The 18,715-nt window shown below is 39.3% G+C and overlaps 1 protein-coding gene across 1 annotated transcript in view; it reads right to left on the bottom strand.

The window, feature by feature from the left end:
* Nucleotides 1-12,884, bottom strand: part of LOC140229720 (uncharacterized) — a 79,252-nt gene extending 66,368 nt beyond the window's left edge. Inside the window, exons 1-15 of the mRNA XM_072309960.1 lie at nucleotides 12,781-12,884; nucleotides 11,652-11,892; nucleotides 10,117-10,239; nucleotides 9,366-9,491; nucleotides 8,666-8,887; nucleotides 7,926-8,074; nucleotides 7,226-7,337; nucleotides 6,398-6,519; nucleotides 5,667-5,873; nucleotides 4,753-4,984; nucleotides 3,791-4,078; nucleotides 3,222-3,404; nucleotides 2,339-2,629; nucleotides 1,465-1,700; nucleotides 821-1,043 (exon numbers count right to left, since the gene is read on the bottom strand). Coding sequence (XP_072166061.1) covers nucleotides 821-1,043; nucleotides 1,465-1,700; nucleotides 2,339-2,629; nucleotides 3,222-3,404; nucleotides 3,791-4,078; nucleotides 4,753-4,984; nucleotides 5,667-5,873; nucleotides 6,398-6,519; nucleotides 7,226-7,337; nucleotides 7,926-8,074; nucleotides 8,666-8,887; nucleotides 9,366-9,491; nucleotides 10,117-10,239; nucleotides 11,652-11,892; nucleotides 12,781-12,884 — 2,859 coding nt within the window. The remainder of the gene's footprint in view (nucleotides 1-820; nucleotides 1,044-1,464; nucleotides 1,701-2,338; nucleotides 2,630-3,221; nucleotides 3,405-3,790; nucleotides 4,079-4,752; nucleotides 4,985-5,666; nucleotides 5,874-6,397; nucleotides 6,520-7,225; nucleotides 7,338-7,925; nucleotides 8,075-8,665; nucleotides 8,888-9,365; nucleotides 9,492-10,116; nucleotides 10,240-11,651; nucleotides 11,893-12,780) is intronic.
* Nucleotides 12,885-18,715: the final 5,831 nt, after the last annotated feature.

Raw genomic sequence — 18,715 nt, 5'->3', positions numbered from 1 at the left:
TCTCTCATTAACCCTAAAAAGACTGGGGGGGGGGCCTAAAAGGCCCCCCCCTCGACATTTTGCGCGATTACTCAGCAACACGCAATGCTCTCGCCGCGATGCTCTAAGACTTTTTTCTTTCAAGTTTCCCGCACATTTTGACACCAAATTTGTGACGCCCGGGGGTACGGTTCTGAAGTTACATAACTTTTTGTACATGCACGTGAGACCGAAAATGGCTCAAAAATGTGATTTTGTGTACAAAGTCAATACAAATTGAGTTTTATCACATGGTTCATATAAATATGCTTATTTTTACTCTCAATGGCTAAAATCAATTTGTTTTAGTAGTGTTATGCTTCAAAAAGGGTCTGCCACAAATTTTGCTGAAAAAAACAACAAAAACAAAAGGTCGAAAAAACAAAGAAATACATAAGAAATTCAGAAAACAATGAAATAAATAAGAAATTAATTTTGATACCGAATTTTTTTTCAAGTACATTTGCTAAGAATGCTACAAAGAATATCTAGACCAAAAATGAGCACTTTTGGAGCTTTATTTACTGATTTAGATAAAAAAGTCTGATTTCTCGCATAAATTAGCATAATTAATCAAAATAAAACAAAAGAAGACTATTGTGGAAATTTTGAATATACGATCTTGTAGATTACATCGCACACTACCATTGTGCAAATTTCCGCGGCAATCGCGCGATCCACGGCCGAGATCTTAAGGGGGGGCCCTTTAGGCCCCCCCCCCCCCAGTCTTTCGAGCTACCAAAATAGCCCAGTCTTTTTAGGGTTAACCTTTGACCTTGAGAGAACACATCCTGGCCCTTACCTCGGACACGTTGGCCAGGACCAGAGTGTTGAGCATGGACCTTAGGCTCTTCAGACAGGTTTGTTTGAGTCCGTCCAGGACCAGGGCATCCATGTGGTCCACATATTCCTCCCAGGCCGGGGAGGCCCGACTGATCTGGACCACCTCGAAGCTGTTCTGGAGCAGGGCGTGGATGCGCAGGCCAGATGGCTTGATCAATCGCTCTATCTCATCGTCAAGCTCTCTGTGTGTGGGGTCAGAAAAAGGACAGGTAGAGAAGTGATACAACTACATAATACAATAATATGACAATGAAAGTAAAGATCAACAGAAAGGTGATAATCACTTTATCACCATCAGCTGCATGAGTAGCTTCATCAACAGAATCACAAAATACAATGAAACAGAATAACTACACCTAGGGGCTTGTTAACTATCACACATGTCAAAATAGTTCAACTGATTTGACTTGAGGGGGCAAAAACTGTTTACCCACTTCCTTTTTTTATGAAAAGGGATAATGTGACTCTGTTGAAGAAGATATGGATTACATTGTTATGTAGCAATAACATCGGTTCAGTCCTTGAGAAGGTATGTGAGGCTCCAAGTTTGATGTAAAGCAGAGTTACGCAAAGCGTAATGTTCTTAAAGTATTGCCCCCTGACCTTTGCCAATCCAGGAGTCTGTTCATGGAGTAGCTCAGTGAGGGCAACCTGCACTCAAAGACGTCCAGCGCACCACTTGACCACTTCTGGGTGACCTCCACCATCTCCTGGCAGTTAGACTGGACGATGGCCAGTGTCCGGTGGAGGTCAGCACCAACCAGGGCTGAAGCCAGCTCGATGAAGTCGGCACTCTCTGTCGTCTTCCATGTGTAGTGGTTCAGGCCTTGCTCCAACAACTGAATATAAAAATTGGAAAGACATGTTCAAGTTGGTGGCCCATTCGAACATGTAAAGAATTACGTAACATTCTTGGAAATATGAGTTTATGCCTATTCTCTAGCAACACCACTGGTGATTTTGAACTGAGTCTACGATTTTGTGAGGAGCATATCATGTATTCAAGTGAACAAAAACTTAACCCACAAGAAATACCTTACACACAAAAAAGGGCATAATTATACCAGAGTTACACTGACAAGTGCAGTAAGAATAAAATATGAGAGTTTTCATGCCTACCTTCATACCTCTTCCTTCTTCTTTTTTTTTTAAAGATCAACACTGCATTTCAAATTACTTAACACTGCTGTGAGGCAAAAACTTTTTGCATGTATTTTAATTCAAATTTGCAAATTTCACAAGAGCCCAATTCCACAAAATTCTTATGCACACAAAAATTCTTTTGTTCTCTATATGCATTGACTGCCAGTGGCAATTCGTAAAAATTTAATGCTGCAAAAAAGGCTGTAGGCTTCAATTCGCACAAATTTCTTGCTTTACACTATTCTGAAATTTCTTTTCACAGTAAGAACATTTCATTGGGAATGAGCAAAAAAAAAAAAAAAGAAAAGAAATAGTAATAATAATTGCCACTCACATGGTCAATCTTGCCAAGCTTGCGCTCAAACAGCGGCCTCTCAAAGTCTACGATGGACCGCATAGCCTGGTTGTACTTTGAGACAATGGTCTCCAGGCGGGCAGCCGTGGTGCGCAGCGTGGCCCCGTCGGTGTGCCGCAGCAGCTCTCTGACACCATCCGGCAGCTTGACGTTGAAGGGTGCCTGGGCCAGATAGTGGACCTCACGGAGCAAGAGCAGGAGCTCCGGGTCGAGGTTGACGTGTAGAACTTGGGGCCTCAGCTCGGTCTCTTCATCATAGTCCTCAGCAGTCTGAACCAGATACCATAACAGGATAGAATAAAGAGAATGTGATGTAACATGAATATGCCACATACGACTGTATGCATGCCACAATGTGTATCAATGTGTAGTCTGGAGACCTTGCGGCCCTACACATCGGATCACCAAGTGCCAAAATTATGGCAAATTCTTTTCTTGCATCATATTCAAGAAAAAACTCATTCCCTTACATTGTACTGAGTTATTTTTGAGAACTTAAAACACTGAGCAATGATGTTCATATTCACTTTTCAAATCTTTTTAAATACAACAATAAAACATTTGTTTCTTTTGTTTAAGGGGGCTGGGAAAATATGTGTGTGAAGTTTACGGTTAAATCATATTTTGTATCAAGGTCAATCATGTACATGCACTTCATGTTTCACAAGGAAATGACATAAAAATTCAACTGAACCTGACATGACAATATGGTCATGTCAATACATCTAGCAGTCTACCAGATTATGCATTTAAACAGCAAATTATTCAAATGAAGGAGTGAAATCTCATTAAAACTACATTTCCCTGTGACAGGAACACCTTGCTAAAGATTCCTCCCGTTTATAGAATAAAGTGCACTAACCAGCAAGGGTTGTTTCAGTCTGTCCCTCAACTCAGCATGTAACATACGCTGCCAGTCACTGACACTCTTTGCCTCATATTTATCCAGGTCACTCATGGTGTCATTGAAGACGTCCCTCAGATGCCAACCAGCATCCCCGTCCAGGGAGTGTGGACTGATCCTCCTCAGTTTCTCCATAGGTTCCTGAAGGAAAAACAGAGATATTCCACTATAGTTGAGGAGGGGAAGCGCACTGAGGGCTAGAGTATTTCTGCAGTGTGCACAGCACTTGTGTGATTATACTGAGCTTCATGGAAGAATGACGTGATTGTGATCTTGCATAGATAATGAGACATGACATACTTTTAACTAAGAGAGCACTAAAGAAAGTAGTTTCATCAAAGTATTAATACTATGGGAAGCCAGATTTGTTAATGTTAAACAGAAAAGCCAGTTTTTACAGGAGAAGAGGTAAAGAAAGGATAGGTACTTGATATCATCAACAAAGATTCTTTTTCCCCCTTTTCTTGTACACCAAATGACTCTACACTTCTGCCAGAAAATTTGCATCCCTGTTAAGGTAATCTCACCTTTATCCTCTTCTTCAGGGCTCCGACCCAGGTCAGCTTACAGACGATGGGGGGAAGGTTGGCGTGGAGTGGAGGCTCTTGGGACTTGGCGATGAACATGGTGCGCACGGCGATCAGCTCGTTGGTGAAGGAGCTGATCAGGGCCTGGTCCTTGTCCTTGAGGTACTCCTGGACCATCTCTCGACCGCTCACCCCCTCGAAGACCTCCAGCAAACGTAGCTGGGAGCCGATGGTGGGGCATTGGCAAAAGCTTTGCCGCAGCACACTGGCAAGACGCCTTTCCAGGTCCTGTGACAGTCAATAGTCAAAGAATTACTGCAACAACTCCAGAAGATTACAGCAAAGTAATAGTACACATACATAATCATTCCCTCTAGTTTTGTTTCTTTAGTTTTTTTTTTTTAGTTTTTTTTTTTTCTGTCACCACAGTACAGCTGACATTACGGTAGTAATTTTGTTATATGTACACTGTATGTCAGCAATTAACTGTTATCATCTAACTGCAAATTGTTTGTTTTTTTTCTTTTTTAGTTTTTTTTTTTTATTTCATTTTTGTTTTCATGTGGCAAAGTCAAATCCCAGCTATAGAACTCACCTGCTTCATTTCTGCGTTTTGAGGGTTTTCTTCAGATGGATAATTACAGTTTTCCTTGCAGTATTTACTTTCAAATATCCATTACACTACTGACTACACAAACAGACCTTGTGTAAAGCATAACTACAGTGATATTTCTTCTGGATCACTCTGCCACACATCTCTGTGAAATTTCTTACTTTTTCTCAAACATGACAAAGTCCAATGAACCACACCCCATTACGTTGTATTAAACACATCCCACCATGGTTCTATTATTTCATTACACAAAGAACCTGCTCCATCAACTGAAAATCAAAGAGGTCAAATGCTTAACATTTACATTCCAGGAGATGTCTTTGAAATTCCATCCCAGTATCTCTCTCACCTTTACTACTGAGCGGAACATGAAGAATGACTTCTCAAAGGCCTGGCTTTCCGTGATGTCCAGAATGTCATTGACCTCTGACCCAAAGTGCTCCATGGAGGCAGTGAACTCTTGGTGGATCTCCCTGACGAGGGCGTCAAGGCTCTTGGTCCCGGCCCCACCCACCTCGGCAGCCTTCTGCAGCAGGTTGAAGTGGCGCGTCGTCTGCACCAGCTCTAGGAGGTCATTGCACCTGTGAGTGACAACACGAACAAAGTATTTCTAATACAGATCTGAAAGATTTGTTAGATGTTAATTGCACTGGACTTGGAAACAATTTCTTGAATGATGGCAAGTTGATAATACCAAAATCAGAGGGATACGACACAACAAACAGACAAAATTAGACATTTTGATATGTTTTTCTTCAAATTTATGAACAATATTTCAAACAGTCTTGAACAGTTAGAAAGAATCTACAATCATTATGTCAATTTGTGCATTGTCAAATGACAACCATGCATAGCTAACTTACCTCATAGTCAATGTGTTATAGTATTACCACAGTAAATGCATCAGGTTCATGAAAGTGAAGACAGCAAAAGTTGTTGATGAGATGTCTACACAAAATGGCTTACAGCCTTATTGAGGCACAAACTTAATCTAAATCCTCCGTACACACATTTAACAGCTTTATCGGAAAAGTTGTATAAGAGTGAAATGACTAAATTACATGTTATCACACATACTCTTGATACTATACCCAAACTCCTTAGGCTTAGATAATCCTCTGTGTGGCATGTTTATTTCCTGTCCATAGGTGAGTGCATGAAATTTGTGCACATCTGACTCATGGGCACAGAAACGGTTAAGTCACATGAACAATATCTGAGACATGGGTCAAATAGTGACAGTACAGCCTGCTCCTTCCTCACCTCTCCATGAAGCTGTTGAGGAGGTTGAAGCAAGGGGCGTTGCGGGGCGGCCAGGGCGAGTCACTCCACTCCTCCTCGTTGATCACCACCGTGCTGTTGGCGCTGGCGTCCCGCCACACCTCAGCCGAGGAGCGGGCCTGGGGTCGCCGCTGGGTGGTGCTGTAGAGCCGGCTGCTGTACAGGACTCCCTTTGGCGGGTTCAGGTTCCTGGGAGAAGAGACAGTTGGCATACCATGTTACAGAAAATAATCCTGCAAAGTAGCTATATAAGTCTTAGAATAAACCGTGAAGGACAAGTCCCGAATATACTTATGTACTCGGGCAGGTGTCTATGGGAAATGCGTGTTATAGCAAAATCAGCCAGTCCTTAACAGGTTAAAATACTGGGGTATGCCAAAGCAGTACTGAGTAATAACACAAGATACAGGGGGGTATAAAAACAGAATCAGCTAATCAAGAGCCAGTACAGGTCTACAATATCCCTATAGCAGGTTCTACAGAGCAATCAAGAGGAGCTTGTGTGTAATATGCTCGTCAAAGTGTAGAATAAATATATTGAATATATAAAATTTCAAAGGATACTGAAACACAGAGAAGCTTCTGTTTTCCCTTGTCAGAATTACGACGAAATGTTTCTTCAGTTTGTTTTGTTTCTTCCTAGAGCTCATGCACAACTGATATTTGTTGAAAGCTCTGGGTAACATGGACCAAGTGGAGACTGATGAACTCACATGGCTTCCGCCGTCTCAGACACCCTCTCAGCATTAATATCATCTGCTCTGTCCTTGGTGTCCAGGTAAGTCCCCCTGTACGCCGCACAGACCTTGAGGGCCTCCTTCAGTCCAGCGTATGACTGTGCCAAAATCATTGCTTAGACATTTAGCTCATCATCTCATGATATTCAGCTATCGTCTCATGTCATGGACATTTGTAGATAAGAGTGAACATCACTACCCATCGCAGAATTAACCCATTCCGTACTGAATTCTGAAATGAACATAGACCAAATACGCACCCAGGCTAACGGAACGGGTTAACCCTTGATTTCCCTGCAACAAGCCCTACCTTTGCAGGCTAATTTTGACTTACTGAAACCCAGTGGCATAAACCCAGTGGCATGTCACAATTTAACAGTCTGACACAAAGACCATTATGCTGCCACAATAGGGGTTTGGACAATTACAGTATGTTGTGCCATAATGTAGGTTTGACTAGTTTTATGTATGATGCAATATTAGTCTACAAGTGTATAATACACCTTGATGACTTTTTGGACTCAAGTTTATTTCGGCAATACGAAAACCACATGCTTCAAATTGCAGATTCCCCTTCAGGCAACCATTCCACTATATGAGTAAATAATTCTTTTTCGAGATGACCTTAGCCTGTTGCCTCATAAAGTTTCTTAATTGATCATTCTTTTACCTTGTAAGACATTCAGGTACTATAAAAAATAAAATATCAACTGATGTCTGAAATCAATATAAGCAACAAGAGAACACATTTCACACTATTATGATGAGGTGACTACAAAGTTTTGACTAGACAAGTTGTTGTACCTGTATGGTGTTTTTCAGGATGTTCTCTCCAACCAGTGATTTAGCTCTGGATACCACCTCGTTGGACACTAGCTCCAGGAGGTTGTGGAACATGTCTGCATTGTGGTAATACCTATTGGCAATGGGAGGGGAAACAAAACACAAAGCCATCTTAGTTGAGTATTCACATGCAATGCAGACTAACAGGGTTCAAGAACTGTTATTCCTTTGCTATCACTCCAGCATTGCTAACCTCTAGTCGATGGCTGGAAGGTTACTGCATACATGACTACAAAATTCCATGCCTAGATACAAAATGTACAAAATACAAAATGTACAAAAATACAGAATTTTGTTTATGAACTGGGTATCTCACACGGGTAAGAACAATTAATAATGGAAACATAATCATTCCATAAACTCAGGGCTTCTGCCTATGGATGAATGACACACAAACAACTGCCATCTTAACATCAGGCATAAGAATATCTGAGTTGCCGATCTGTCATCCAATGAACAAGGTTTCTCCTGCTCTGAAAGCCAAATGTCAGAACATTCACAAAATATTTAAAAGGTCTATCAATGTCGAAAAAAAAAGAAAAAAAAACAGAAGAGATAAATGATTCTGATGATATCGGTCTACAGATGTATGGTTGGTACAGTTCAAGCCACTTTAATCATTCATCAAATACTTACAGCAGTATTTTAAAAACAAAAGTACCTTGAATGAGACCACACCAGTAGCATGGTGTGTACCAGTGGAGGAAAGACTGTCATCAATTCTTTCGGCGTGCATGCCACATGCAGACGGTCAAACCAGGGAAGAAGGGTTCCCAGGAACATCAAATTCTCATTTGTCTCAGCCAAAGCCTGAACAAGGCATTTAAAAACAGAATAAGAACACACGAAAATCAATCGCTAGTTGATATTTATACAATGTGTATACATTGGTGTGTAGTTTGCCCAAATAAGAAGAGATAAACAGAAATATTCAAAAAGATAAGTACCCAAATTGGTGAAATCTGTTTAAAAGCTGTTTGATAAACAAATTTTCAAGCAATAAAATTGCTTTTGTTTTCTCATAATGAAATATAAAATGAATACAGTGTAGAGAAAAGGGTAAGAAGCAAGTCACTGCAAGTCAACTGCCTTTTTCAGTTAATCCCCTTCAGCTGTGATTTGTGTCAATGTTTTCTTTTTCGTTTCTTTTCTCCTGACTTACACTAATTTGCCCAATTAGTAAAGATGACAGATGCATTCACTGCATTTTCAAAATACCCTAAAATAAGTTTCAATACATTTAACATTCATTTTTTCCCCTTGAAATGATATGAAACTAGAAAATTTAATAACCAAGTCACGAGTCCGTAGATTGCAATATGTCACTTTTTTCTGTACACTTCTGATAACAGTCCCATTTGACAACTCTCTTCGCTCGTTTCACCTACGCTTGGTACCCACCTGACTGATCTCCCGCCTGACGTTGTGGAAGGAGTGGGAGTAGGTGCTGTTGGCATCGTCCAGGTTCAGGAGGATGTTACTGGCGATGGCCGAGTCCAGCTGCTTGTTGATGGAGATGAGCTTGGCCTGACGCTGCCTCCAAAGCTCAACCTCATCCAGTGGGAAGGGACGCACACCAAACTTGTCCCGCAGGTCGTAGAGGGGGTCGTGCCTCAGAACAAGCTAGATCAGATGCAAAGACCAAAATAAAAGTAGGAGAGAAAGTGAAGTGCGTTTCATTTACGGTATACACCATAAATTTAGTCAGTCGAAATTTTCACGAATTGGGTCTTCCGACAATTTCATGTGTGGTTAAATGAACAACCATGAAGTAGAGTTGTATCATGAAAGTTGTCCATTACAGGAACGTATTGCATACCTGTAAATGTACATATGCACATCACATTCATGTCAAAACGTGAGGCTGGGATCAAAATCCCATTTTTGCATGTTTGTAAATTCACAAATAGCACCAGATTTACAAAATTTACAACAATAAAAAACCCAGCGAAACCATACGGCAAATAGAGCAGAAACAAACTTTGACATTCTGCAAGTTGTGTTACCTTGCAAAAGTTGCAAGAGCAAAAACCATAAGAAATAAGGAATTCTGAACATATGTTTGAAAGTGTCTCTCATGCATGGTAGGTTTTATGCTGACCTTAATCTGCTTGATCCAGCCAACCACAGTGGACTCCAAAACGTGTATGACCGCTGACCGTCGGTTCATGCTAGCCGCCGCCTCCGTCAGGACCTCAATGGATGGCAACGGCAGGCTGATTCGACCCTGGAGAAGAAATTCATTCCATCACGCTTAGTAGAATAAAACAGGAATTTGATACCTTCCAAAAGATATTACAAGATGAAAATTTTTCCCATAGTTGTTGTTGTGACATATTTGTCTACCTTCTTGGCAACCCTCCGTAAATAATTTTTTTATGAAAGATATTTCAGTCCTATATGAATTAACCATAGTTCAATTAATTCAAATCTAAACTCATGTGTGTGTTATCAGAACTCGGGTAACGTAAGTGTAGCAGTAACGGTGATTAGCAAGCGGAGATATATATCATAATATTCATCGTAGTGCCTTATCCCACAGTGAACAACTGATTCTGATTTTATTACACTGTATTAGATGGCACCCACAGACCGGCACAGTGAAACTGAAGGTTTCCATTACTCAAATGTGAACTATCAGAGAACAGTTTTTGTATGAATGACAAAGATGGTGACTGACAATTCACTACACATCACTGTACTTTGTTTACATTAGCCCACAAAGAATTGCTGTTTTTGTCAATACATTGTACTGCACAAAACCAAGACAAACACAGTGATACTGAAGAGATCAATTATAAATGAAAACTACATACAAAGACATGCAAATCTTGGGAATCTAAAGAGCTCACCTCAACATGTCCCTCAGTGACATTTGTGTTGGCCATGAGGCGATGGAGAATGTCCATGAGTTTATCAGAGCTGACTCCTCCATACGTCTGCACACCATCGGTGCAAAGCAAAGGGAGGTATACCTGATCCAGACAGATAGAGAAAGGTAAAATAGCAAAATGTAAGATATTGCCTGGTATATGCGGCAGGCTTCACTCACCACGATGCTTTCATAGGAGACTTCACTCCGAAGATGCATGCCTTCTATCAATCACTCGTTTCTTAACTGAAATGAATCAAACAACAAAGGAAACATTAAAAAGATGTAACGGCACAAAACAAAATCTTGTAACAGTATCACACTGCTCAGGACAAGATATTCAAAGAACAATCTGTGAAGCATATTATCTTAATGATAATAGTTTTCCTTGACTGCTGACCAGCGACAGTTACAATGTATATATCTCAAAGTCATCATGAAGACACACACATAATCCTAATTATACAACACATGTATGGAATCTTGCCATCTGACTGGATAAATGCTGATCACATGACATTCAGAGGAATCGGCTATCCAACGCTCACACTCAATGGCAGTGCAATAGTCGACTATTGAATGGTACAAGCGAGCCGGCAGTGCAATAGACCCTAGGACACACTGAACTTGTGTATCGTACAGCTAGCTGGCATTTCAATGCATACGCGCACCCGTAGGGTTTGCGCTGCGCCAGCACGCAACAACCGTTTATGTGTACCATACCACCACCGGTCACCTACTCACGTCGCATGGCCACGCCACTACGTTATCATGGCTACGTAGACCTACCTCTTTTCACCCGAGATTTGTTCTCGTCTCTGATGAGGATCTCAGCGCATTGCTAATCATGAGTGAAATGCAGCAGCAAATACTAAGAAAGTGATCAAATACAGTATGCTTTAAATAGAGGTAAGCAAACTCTCTAGACCTAGCTATATACATGTAGGGTTTAGTTAGACCTTTTTCAAGATCTAGGGGGCCTACCAGAGACCGAGACAGTGGCAGTACGCTAGTTGGCCTAACGTGTAGGCTTTCGCATACGTAGTTCTCGATCTACCTATTTAAGGTTAAAACATATCTATTTTTGGTCCAAACTGTAGGCCATGCCTAAATATTTTGATATCATGTGTTGTATAAAACAAATATTCAATGTTTATCATTCGTGCGACGGTACCGAATATTACATTCGGTACAAGTTTAACCGTTCTATTCAACTCCGCTTCGCGTCGTTGAATAGAACGGTTAAACTTGCACGCTCATGTAATATTCGGAACCGTCGCACTCATAAACATTGAATATTTGTATAATATTGGCTCATCTAATTTCTTAGTTTTAATAATCTGAAAATATTATCAAACACGCCGTAAATGGGAAGTATGATAAAAATGAAATAATTTGCATGTATACTTCTTTTGTTCCTTTCTAAATATGTTATTTGTGATACTAGTTTGTCAAGCTTATCACACATGCCATGAAGGAAAGGAAAGGTTATGGAATTTTTAGAAGCATGCATACCTCTTTTGCCAGGAGCTCCATTTGGTTGAGGATAACCGTGTCACAGTCAGTGAAGACAACATCAGTGCGGATGTTATCCTTGGTGAGCTTTGTGGCTTGGTTCGTCTTGATGAAGAAGACGCCTTTCGTTCGGACACCAAGAGGGGGCGACAGAGAGGCCACCAGGGTGTTCCTCGGCTCACGGGTGTAGATGAAGAGACGACGAACGTCTTCATTGTTACAGAATTCCAGGAATGAATGTCTGTAGGGTACGTTGGGAAAAAACAGTATCGGTTAGATTCCCCTCAAAGGAAAATTAGATTTTCAGATTTGTCTTTGACACGCAGATAAGAATTCAATAAGCTCCAATGACAAAAGAAACATGGCAAGATTCACTGAATAATAACATGGTATTTTATCCCATACCACAATAAAGTCATATCAAATCTAACCCAATTAGGTCTCTATCACTCATTCTAAGAAAAGAATTAACAATAGATCAACAATCTTTTACGGGGTATATGATATGTTTGATGCTCTATACAAAAATGATCAAAATGTTATTCAACTGCAATATATCTGTGCAGATCACCCTACACTGTATTTCTTTTTTTTTTTACACAAACTTATTTTTTACTTCATCTTTTATGTTACAGGGCAAAAGAAGCTTGCAACAAAGGTAATACAAACTAAAGACAGCATTTTTAAGACAAGGAGGAGACAATTACAGTAACATAAACCTATGTTGGCTTCATGTACCAACACTCAAAAAATACATTTCAAACAAGCTCTCATTTTCTAGTCACACATTGTGCCCGAAAGAAAACAACCTTTCAACATTGTTACCACCATCACTGGCAGAAAGATAAATCTAGGCCTCTACCCTTCTCTACAGAAAAAAAAAAAAGGCTACAAAAGGTATACAAGTTTGCATAATCCCACAATATGTTTCTTTGTAATTTTTTGTTTCATTTGAATCAAATAATTTATTACATCCTTTCAATTTATGATCATTAGCTGCCTACTGCTGTACGTCAATAATGAGGTCTTCATTTAGAACGAGGCAACTGCACATAATTGTACAAAAACGAAATGTGAGACAAAAAAAGCAATGGAGGAAATGCACTACGGCTTGTGCGGGTGCACTTACCTGTTTTCATCCCCAGCAAAGAGTGCCTTCAAATCATCATTCCTTGGACGAAGGCTAGACGTAATCCTGGTCTCCAGAAATCTCAGTCTCTCGTCTACTTCCATCTTTGTGCATCAGACTTGTACAGCATGATATGAGGCAACAAGACCTAGGTAAACTGAAATAATGCAAACACCATATATATTAATTCATATGAGCAGAAATAAACTTCTTTCACAATGTAGCAAAGTGTAGCATGTAACATAGATCTAGCAATATCCTAAAATGACACTGACATTGCTCATTGATGATCTTAATCTCTTTTTTTTTTTTGTAAAGCTTGCAAATAGAGCTATCCAACTGCATACAAACGCATAGCAGAATGCTATACAATTAATCATATACGAGTCTGACAAACAAGTTCAGTGGCTACAGACATTGGCTTGTGGAGAATGAATGACCTCGTTAAGATCTCAAGTAGAGAGGTGTACATTACATCATGGACCTACTACACATATGGACTATGAACGGAGGTCTTTCTTTGATCCAATGTTCACCACCACCACCTAATTATGTGCATTTTAATGAGTACATTCAGATGTTTGGACAATGACCATTGTGTAATCATGCATCATCACTGACAAAAGAACCATTTCCCTCATTTCGGTCATATTTGGCTGAGGTGCCTTTTCAGATTAAACTGCCTTTGAATAAACACCAATGATGGGGAGCAGCAAACCTCAAACAAGGACAAATATTGCGTCACAAAATCGGTAATAACTGAAGCAGCCACTTGCGGCCACACATACACCGTTGTCCTAGGTACCTATATGTTATATTGAATGTAATGTCCCTGAATGGCGAGACAAGCATGTCGTCTACTGTTACTGTCCATGTTTACTCTGAAACAATGTGCGACAAATGGGGGGGGGGAATAGATTATAGATCTAAATCACACTCAACCTGCCTAATTATTTGGTTTTTCTTGTAAAGTACCAGTACTTGTATTTCACAAATGAAATTGCTTTAGCAATGATTTCGATTGTACTGCACAGTATGCATTTTTCTTATTCAAGAGAGTTATTATCTTCTGTGCATGTAGCTTTTGGATTTCTCAAAGCGCCGTCTTGTTTTTATCCAGGCTGGCTGTTGGTGGACAACACTCAATCAAAGCAGAAAAGCATGTTCAGAATGTTTTTGTGAAGCTTTGGATAGAAACAGGTGCACAAATTAATTAATGAGCAATGAATGTCCATGTGTAGTATTATTAAAGTCCATGACTACATATTCTATGATCTTATGTACACTTTCACTTTTACAGTATGCCTACGAGTAAAGTTTACGATGACTTAATGATTTACAACCTCTAGCTGTTTAGAGGACCTGTAGGCCTAGTGTTAGTGTTACGTGTATGGGGCCCAAGACAAAAACATACTTAAGTAGATCTATGATTTGTGTAATCTCATAGTCATACGGGTAGACTCTCATCACATCGAATCGCATCCCATCGCATCACATCACATCACATCTGATACGAAGTAGAGGACTGCTAACTTTAACTTTGTTGCTTTACATGCCTCGAGGAGCACAGGTTATGTCATGAATTTCTCCCCACTTCAATGTCTATCCAATAAATTTTTGAAATTATCAATTGAGGAAGCCCTGAAGCTTTAACAACATGTCATTAGTTCAGGAGGCAATCTGTTCCAGCCTGCAACTACTGTTTTCGTTTGGTTGAAAAACATAGCTAGGCCTACTTTGCAGTTCTAGTTAGACACGAACCGAGGACAGAATGGCAGCGGCGCGGCGCGGCGCGGCGCGGCGTTGCGATGCGACAAGCGGTAAGCGATGCCACCGCGCCGATATGGGCCAGCCCTTCGCTTCGGCTTCGCTGCAGCTGCGTAGCCCAGCCTGCCTTTCGCCACAGCAGTGACAAGAATGCACTCTCCGGCTGCCGCCAACCAGGTTGTGTCTTTGACGTGCATATGCTCTCGAAACATGGTCTTTAGGGCATACAAAAAGCTTCAAACTTTCACATATGAATAATATAATCAGAAACTTTTGAAAACTTACCATTTCGAGTCAAAAAGAAGCTAGAATTTACAGCTTCCAGGGTAACATAAATAATGCTGTAGTGTATCGGACTTTCGTGCAACATGTAGTCCGCCATATTGTTGATAGTCTGTTGCCAGGTCATTTGCATTACAATGAATATTCACGTCCCAGGAAGCGAAAAGCCCTCTATCGGTCGAGGATCTTTAGGCTTCTGCTGTTAGCAAACTGGTCAGACTCGGCCGGCTACTGACAATATACCATCGAACTAAGGTGGCTACTACTAATAATGTTTACATGGATTTTAATTTCGCGAATTTCACCAGAGCCAAACAAGGTTCGCGAAATTAAAATGCACGCGAAAGTCCTTGGCCCGATGTCAATATTACAGAGTGCAATGTTCTTATGCTATAATGATATTTTACCTGTATCACTACTTATAATCATAATATGGCACAAGTATTGTGCAAATTTTTACTTGCCTCTGATTCGTACATCCTCTTACAAAAAGTCAATATTTTTTCAAGGCCCGCAAATCTGCAATTCTATACACTCTGATGTGAAATGTAAGAAGACAGTAAAAAGTTTTCAGAAAGCTTTTAAGCGTATTTTGCTTGAAAATTATTCTGGAAGTACTCAATATCATTCTGAATTAATAGTAGAGTAGCATGGGGTGTGTTTGTGTAAATGGTATCTTGTGTATTGATAATGTGCTTGTGTATGTTTTGTTTGTGTATGTGTATGTATGCGAATGTGCGCGCGTGTGCCGACTTCTTCTTTTCTTTTTCTTTCTTTTTTTGATCAGTTACTGGCTATAGTTTGTTGAAAGAAGAGACAATACACTGAATTTATTTTCCCGGGGTTAGTTTTTAAATAAGACCCAGCGCCTTCTCATTAACCCCCTCACTTGATAATTCTGGTTGTTTATTTCCTTGTTTGTTTGTTTCGTCACTTTTTCATGTTATACTTGTCAAACTATTGTCACATTTTTATGTATGCATGTTTTATTAAGTGAAAATAAATGAAATGAAATGGAATGAAATGCGTTAAAGCCAAAAGCAGTTCCTCAGAAAATTTCCACTCCGCGAAAAAAAAATAACAACAACAACAGCAAACAAACAAAAAACCGTCTGCTCCAATTTCCGAAAGTAATGTCATGCCGCTACATCTTGATTGGAACAGCCTAATTTTTTGTTTGGTTCTAGACTGTAGCCGATGATGTTGTCGTCAGTCGTTGTTCGCAAAGTTGAGGAACATAATTCTCTCTTTTTTCCCCTTTTATTCAGGAATCTTTTTTTTTTTCCGGAAAGCCACACGGAAATTTTACATAGGTAGGAGTATGATAAGTTACAGTCATGGAAGTGACATGTTGATCACCCATTAAAAAAGAAGAAAAAAAAGTATGTATAATATATATATATATATATATATATATATATATATATATGAAGAGTTTGTTTGCAAAAAACCGATAAGTCCATTTTTGAAGATTTTGAAATACGGTCTCTGTCATATAAAGTACAAAATAATACCTTTTAAATGATATATTGATCACCACAAAGGTATATTTTTGAAGTTATGGTCAAAAGAAGCAAAATTTTTCTTATTATTCTCTTTGTTTTTCTTGACCTTTAATCGCAAATATCTCCATTTGACAGATATGGACTTATCGGTTTTTGCAAACAAACTCTTCATTATACATCGGTTGTAACCCTTCCTGACGTTAATATAAGTAAAATTAGATCGCATTATCAAAGTCCCATTATATTTGCCAGGGGTGATAAATTAAACAAGGGAAAAAAAAAACAAAAGATAGGCCTACTATGTATACATATCCATTTTCCTCTTGATCTTTTTTTTTTAAATTTTAATTCAACATCAATTGTGTCAGAATTCATATTTAATAGGATGTTCATAATGAATCGCAACCGCTCAAATGAAATGCAGGAAGTACATTTAGCACTTTCATTTCAAATTCACATAACAACAACCTGGCCATAATATATTCGCTAAATTTCGAGTAATGAAGTTAACAACTCTACAACTTCACGAAAAACCCATAATAGGCCTATGCATTTATACCTTCCACTATAACGTTATGTCATTGTCATTACTTGTTCCGTTTTCATCGATCTGTAGGCCTATTCTGCACAGCGGCACTATTAAAGTTAATTTTGATTTATGGTCTCTGGCCATTAACACGATGAATCTGTGTGGAGAATTCGTTGCGAGTAGGCTATCATGCAGTAGAAAATAGTCTGTGCAATTTCATGAAGGGAAAACATTAACAATTATACAATGCAGCTTATCATGGTCTCCGTCGCGGCATTTTTTTTTTTTTTATATCTTCTTCTTTAATGTGCATATTGACGAATTCTGCCTGCTGCTGTAGAGCTTAACGTAAACTAAATTATCTAATTGCCTATTAACCCAATAAAGCCCAAGGGGAGCACATTGCACTCCCTCCCACAATAACCCCATTTTCATTAATTTGCCACTCTCGTCTTCAATTCAATTTCAACCAAGTTTGGTGACTTTTTGTTCTAAAATTTATTACAAGCATTTTGATATAATATTTAGCCATGTTCGATATTTCTGGTGCCATTGCACCCGTAAACTGATAACCATGTCAGTCAGATTTTGCGTGTTTTTCTGTTCCAGTCCAATAGTAGATGAAATCGGGTTTTCTTGGCTGTATTTTGTTGAAAATATTTAAATATAAACTAATTATGGTTGCGAATAGCCCAGGGCCCTGTCTTATAAAACTTGTGATAGAAATCAATCAATCACAAATCTCTTGAAAGCTGCAATCAGGCGCAACCTGTGATTGATAGATTGCAGTTCTCCGTCTTAATTTCAATCATAACTTTTTTATAAGATGGATTTGCATTCAATCGTAAAGTTGTGATCGATTTGAATCAATCACAAGTCTTTATAAGACGGGGCCCTGGTATGTTTTTTCGTATTATTTCCTTTGTTCTTCATGTGACAAAAGCATCAAACAATAGAATCATAATAGAGGTAGTTGAAAAACGGCAGTTTTCAAAGATTACCACCTTATTTTGTGTCATTTTGAATCTTTCACACAAGTTTTGCCTCTGGTATCACAGTCCTGTTAATCATAATAATTGTCACCTATCTGCAAACTCAAAATTCTGATATTACGGAAATACGACATTAACTGATAATCTTATACGCGTATATAGGCCCTATCCTATCACAAACAATGTACTAGGTACATCACAGGTCTCAAATTAATATGGTCTTAGGTTAATCGTGGAGAATTAATGAGCTCCTTTATGGAGACAATATGAGCTCCCTCGTGGAGACTTGGTATACTTAATATTCTTGTTTACATCTCTCTAAAATGTTTGTTTTATGTTATAGAAGTGCTGTCTGGGGCAAATTATTTGTATACGGCCCCATTTCTCTCTCTCTCTCTCTCTTCTTTCTTTCTTTAAAACAACAAATTAATATGTTCCTATTATTATACTGCATTGAAGAGCGCCCCCATGTGGTGACTTTAACCATGACAAACGATGAAGTTTGACTTGCTTTTAGTCTGTGACAAATATGAAAATTGTTTGTGCAAAATAAGGTCATAGACTCGGGATAACAAATTATAAATAAAATCATGTTTTAGCATGTTTCTTATGAATTTCCTTATATTCTGGTAAATAGCGCCCTCAATGGATGATGTTGAGAAATTTGTAACATAGCCTGCGGCATGTAGACTTTGTGTTGCTCTATCCATTGTGCCAAATATTATGTCGGTAATACATCAAAAAAGAAGTTATGAAGGTGGGGGCATGATGCCCCCCTCCCCCCCCCCCCCCCTTGGGCCTTGCTAGGGTCAAAATAGCTTCGGTTTATAGTGGGATCCGGGGGTACCATAAACTCTGTT

This window comes from Diadema setosum, chromosome 6, assembly GCF_964275005.1.
Source record: "Diadema setosum chromosome 6, eeDiaSeto1, whole genome shotgun sequence".
Classification (NCBI taxonomy): Eukaryota; Metazoa; Echinodermata; class Echinoidea; order Diadematoida; family Diadematidae; genus Diadema; species Diadema setosum.
The sequence above is the reverse complement of the archived record's forward strand: the minus strand, read 5'-3'. Positions and strand labels throughout refer to the sequence as shown.